The 4,995-nt window shown below is 33.5% G+C and overlaps 1 protein-coding gene across 1 annotated transcript in view; it reads right to left on the bottom strand.

Annotated features, from left to right (window-relative positions):
- Window positions 1-587: 587 nt before the first annotated feature.
- The window catches only part of ImpE1 (Ecdysone-inducible gene E1), a 19,145-nt gene continuing 14,737 nt past the window's right edge, over window positions 588-4,995 (bottom strand). The window contains exons 7-8 of the mRNA XM_018455219.1: window positions 3,377-3,631; window positions 588-648 (exon numbers count right to left, since the gene is read on the bottom strand). Of these exons, the coding sequence (XP_018310721.1) occupies window positions 629-648; window positions 3,377-3,631 (275 nt within the window). The 3' untranslated portion in view covers window positions 588-628. The remainder of the gene's footprint in view (window positions 649-3,376; window positions 3,632-4,995) is intronic.

Genomic DNA, 4,995 nt, shown 5'->3' with positions numbered 1-4,995 from the left:
TTATTTACATGTCGAATGATCCTATGAATCAATAAAATTACATTAAAAATTAGTTCCAAATAACAGTCGTTTTTCAGTTCCAATAGCTTATGTGTGCCTTCCAACAAGCGACACAAATGATACGTGTGACACAATGGATCATTACATCCTTGTTGTTTGCCAATGTTAAACAAAGATGACATGATTACTGTGTCGCACTATGTCGCTTGTTGGAAGGCACACTATTACACGAGCGCTATCATTCCTTCTGAGATCGCGACTCATTACAGCGGCGCGGCGCGCGGCGGCGGTCACTGGCCCGGTTCGAGTTAATGAAAGATCTCGCGCAAGAGGCGCGACGGAAAATTCACTCTACCTCTGTTCATTATGAGTGCCGAAGTTGTACCCGGCTTGAGTAAAAACGGCTTTTTCAGTCTCAAAATCGCGGAGCGTTGGAAGTCGTAATCACCGCGATACGGCTTAACGATCTTTGGTCACACTTACTTTTACGCCCATCTACTCAATTCTGGAAACACTTATTTCACGAAACCCTTCGACAAGCCAGTTGGTAATTTGCTTCTGTTCTTTTCGTTATCTTTCTCTTTTTCCTATCGTCGGACGATGTGGCGAAAAGATCGGCCGGTCGAGATTAGATCATTGTTCCGCATCCTGCAACATGTCAGTTTGATAATCGACGTCCTGTCGCATGCATTAATGTAGAACAATGCACCCACGCTAAGAATGATAAGCTGCGACTACAATTAGCGTTCGAAAAGAAGTGGATTACGACCGTTTATTCAAGAAAGTTCGATGTCACACATATTTTTCAATGAATTTGAGTATTAATTTTAACAAAGAAGCGAATTAAAAATTGAGTTTCCCATTTGGTTGCATATGTTGTGTAATTTATCTTTTTTTTTTTAAATTCAATTTAATGACAGATTATTAAGCAAAACTTTATTCTTTTATATGTTTTCTGTTTGATATACGAAATATTACATAAAATAATCAAAATATTAATAGTATATTGTTTTTCCCTAAAATAATCGCGTAAATGCCTTTTCTTTTCTTTTTTTCCCTATTTCTGCAAATGTTCTATTATTTTCTGTTGTAAGTGACTATTGTTTACAAGAATGGTCGTTCTTATCTCAGTTGCATAAAATAGCCCGCAAAAGCAATCTGCATGGACAATGCCTACGATTCGCGCGCGTGTATTATTTCCATCTCAAGATATACACGCTCGTTTATGACTCATTCATTTATGTAATTTCTTACTGTATTCTTCCGGATGCGTGTAGAGATTATTGTGGAAGATAACAACGTAATCGATGCATCCCGCTCTAATTACACGCGAGCGTAACTTCGCATTAGGTTCTAGGAAGCGAATAAGCGCACAGATCTAACGACGGCCTTTTGATGCATCGAATCGCGGTTATCCTGGATGTTTTGAAGATATGTACAACATATAAATAAGATAGCAATTGTTGAGAATAAAAATTTCAGGGAAAGAAAACCGCGTTTGTAAGCAACGCTTTATTTGTTTATTTATTTATTTATTTATTTGAGAATAACGGAAAAGAAGTATCTCTCACGTTTGTTTCAAAGATATTTTTTTATCCCAAAGTGGCCATTAAGATAGTTCTTTAGTAAATCGAGTTATAATAGAAATGCATAATTTCTTTATATAATTTAATTTAATTTAATTTAATTTAATTCAATTTAATTAATTGTGTATATATTTTTAGAATTACATTTTTTAGAGTTACATTTATATTTATATTGAAAGGTACAGAAATAACTAAATACACAAGAGGTGAAGCGCCGGCAACGAACTGCTGTTATATAGGCATACCGGAAGAATACTAATAGTAGATAGATAGACAGTCTACAATATGACGAGACAAATATGATATACGACCAAGCTTATACATTGAATATTTTCAATATAATAGGAAAATGTAAAATATAATATTCATAATAATAAAATTGCAGAAAGAGAACAAAGTTAACAATGATTTAATAACAGAAAATTGGCCACCTTAACGCGAAAAAAAAACGAGGAGGAAAAGGGAATAGAAGAAGGTAACATATTACAGTATTTGATTGATATATAAGAGAACAAAGCTCTGAATTTGGCGGAACGATGGAAGTGAGAGGATAAATAATTGTGATAACGGGTATCTGGAGTGGAACGGGAATGGAAGTCGGAATTGTAGTGAAGAAGATTATATAGATAAAGCATTAGAGCGAAGAAGTCGATAAACAAGACAACATAGATGGAGAATAAAATGTTGTTGGATTTTTAACCAACTGGAGCTTAGATATAATGGAGAAATGTGATCATCTTTGCAAATATTATAAGAAAACGGGAGTTCTGTATACGCTGAATACGCTGAAGCATTCGCTGAGTCAAAGCCGGAATGTATAATGCTGTATCGGAGTAATCGAATAAGAAGATTATAAAAAGTTGTGATTCAAGAAGTTTTTGCGAGGTTGAAAGGATGCGATGAGAGAGATATAAGAGACGAAGGCATAAGAAAACAGACCAACACTTGGTAATGACATAATCATTAAATGATTACGAGGAATTAAAGTAGATGTCAAGTATCTTTATGAAAGTGGCACAGAATTAATGCAAATATTGAAAGAAGGAAGACGAGACAATAATAAGAAGGAACCTACAATAAGTAGGAAGGATTCAGATGTAAAGCATTTGACGAAACCCATTCCGCCACGGAGTGGAGATCACGGTTTATAGCCATAAAAGCGGAGGAAACTTTAGATAAATGAAAAAAAAATGCAAAAGAACTACACCATCAGCATACATGTAGAGTTTAGATGTAAGTGGGGATAGAAGCGAGATCAGCAATAAACGCGGTGAATAATAATCCGAGAACGGAACCTTGGGGCACTCCAGATGAAACAATACGGGGAAGAGAGAAAGTGGGAAACAGATCCTACAGCAGGACTCTCTGGGAACGATTTGTAAGGAAAGAACTCATTAGGAATATGGCAAAAACGGATAGATCAAGGGAACTAAGCTTGACAAGAAGCTGGTTAACTGTGTCGAATGCTTTCGAAAAGTCAAAAGCAACTAAATTTTCGGCACCCCAGATTTTCGGCACTTTACTAAAGAACCATCTTAATTGCAACACATAGTTTTTTTCTCAACAAATTGCGAACGTCTCGTTTGGTTGTAAATTAAAGAGACACGGCACAAAAGTGACTATAGAGGTAACTACAGAAGATACAAATCACAAGAAAAACTGCGCGAGTTTAAATTTAACGTTTCAATAAGGTCCTGTTTTGTTTATACAATGTCAGATGAATCTTCCGAGAATTTATAATGCATTTTTCGTCATATCTTAAATCTTTCTCCTTTTACAAAAGTACTTACTGCAGACGTTACAGCGTTTCTCATCGGAACCATCGCCACATCCATCTCGACCGCTACAAGTTATCGCATCAGAACGACATCTTCCATTGTCGCATCTGAACGGACAATATCTTGCGGTAATTCGACCCCGATTGCGCGTTCTGCATGCTCCCTTGGGTTCATCGCTGCCGTCCCTACAGGAAACTACTGCGTTGCAAAATTCATATGCTGGCAAACACTGACCATTGTTGCATCTGAACGTACCTTCGGGACATTCTGTATAGATCAAGAAATCTTACGTGTATATTAAAGTAAAACTTCACGAGTACGTATGTAAGGCGGAACATTTGTTTTTTTCAGAAAAGTAGAATATACAATAACAATTATATTAATGAATCATTTAACTATTCTTATAACTCTGCTAAGAAATCGTTTTAATTTTTAATTGTGTCTATTGCTCACATCTGTTTTACTTTGAAAATTTTTTAAGGAGATGCTAGCGCGACGGCCGGACTTGATCGACATTGACAGCATAGATTTTTTTAATTTCAAATTTAAAATGTCGATAATAGTGGTATCTTTAATTGATCTATTACATTATTGTTCTGTCTCGAATACATATGTCGGTTTTTATCTAACATTGCACGCCATCTCTTGCAAAATCAAGCATCTATTACTAGACACAATTGCTAGACACGTGAATTACGTTTAAACATTTTTTTCTAGACTTTCAATCTAAGTTCTACATACTCAGTATTATTCGTTCAAGTAATCTGAGGTCCACTGGATACTTATGCTACTCATATAAATTATAGAACTTTTATATTAAGCAAACTTTAAATCAGGTAACAGCTATACGAACCAAAAATAAGTTAATTTTTTTATTTTTGTGCATTTTTTGCGAAATCGGCATACCCTTCCTATTTGTATTTTAATTCTGTAAAAAAAGTCCATAAAGATAGCTCGAAAATTTTAATTGCACTGTAATTCATGATAATTAACGCGCGTGGTAATTGTCCTTCATCGCGCTAGCATTCGTTTAAAAGTGTAAAAAAACAAAAATTTTTAATTTTATAATAAAATATAAATTATTACAATAGTACGAAAAATGAAAAAGGTGATATTATGAAGATTCTCCAACTTAAAAAAGTAAAGGGGAGCCACGTGACTTTTCTTATCTTAACACGAGAGCACAAAATATAAAAAATGTCATTATCGTCTTCTGAAAAATAAATAATAAATCAAATTTAAGCAGTGAAACTATAATTTGTTATTAAAAAACTTTTTTATAATAATAAATATTTATGTGAAGAAGATATTAAAGAAAAGTTATTTATAGTATTTGTTTAAATTTAATTTAGACATTGATAATTGTAATGAAAACATTGCCACGTTTTCATTAGTATAAAGTCATATTTAAAGAGAATTGAATAATTCATATTCTTACACAAAAATAATATAATGAAACTTTAGTTTTTTAATTGTAAAATGTTTTTTAAACTCCATTTCTTTAAATCTATATGACTCTTCAAAATTCTTATATTTTGTTACAATTATTTAAAACCCTCCTTTTCATAAGAATTTAAGTTATTTTAGAAAATCATTCAAAGAAAACTGTACGATTAAAAAATCTAAAAAAA

The sequence above is a fragment of the Mycetomoellerius zeteki genome, unplaced genomic scaffold (genome assembly GCF_001594055.1).
Source record: "Mycetomoellerius zeteki isolate Tzet28-1 unplaced genomic scaffold, Tzet1.0 scaffold471, whole genome shotgun sequence".
Lineage (NCBI taxonomy): Eukaryota > Metazoa > Arthropoda > Insecta > Hymenoptera > Formicidae > Mycetomoellerius > Mycetomoellerius zeteki.
The sequence above is the reverse complement of the archived record's forward strand: the minus strand, read 5'-3'. Positions and strand labels throughout refer to the sequence as shown.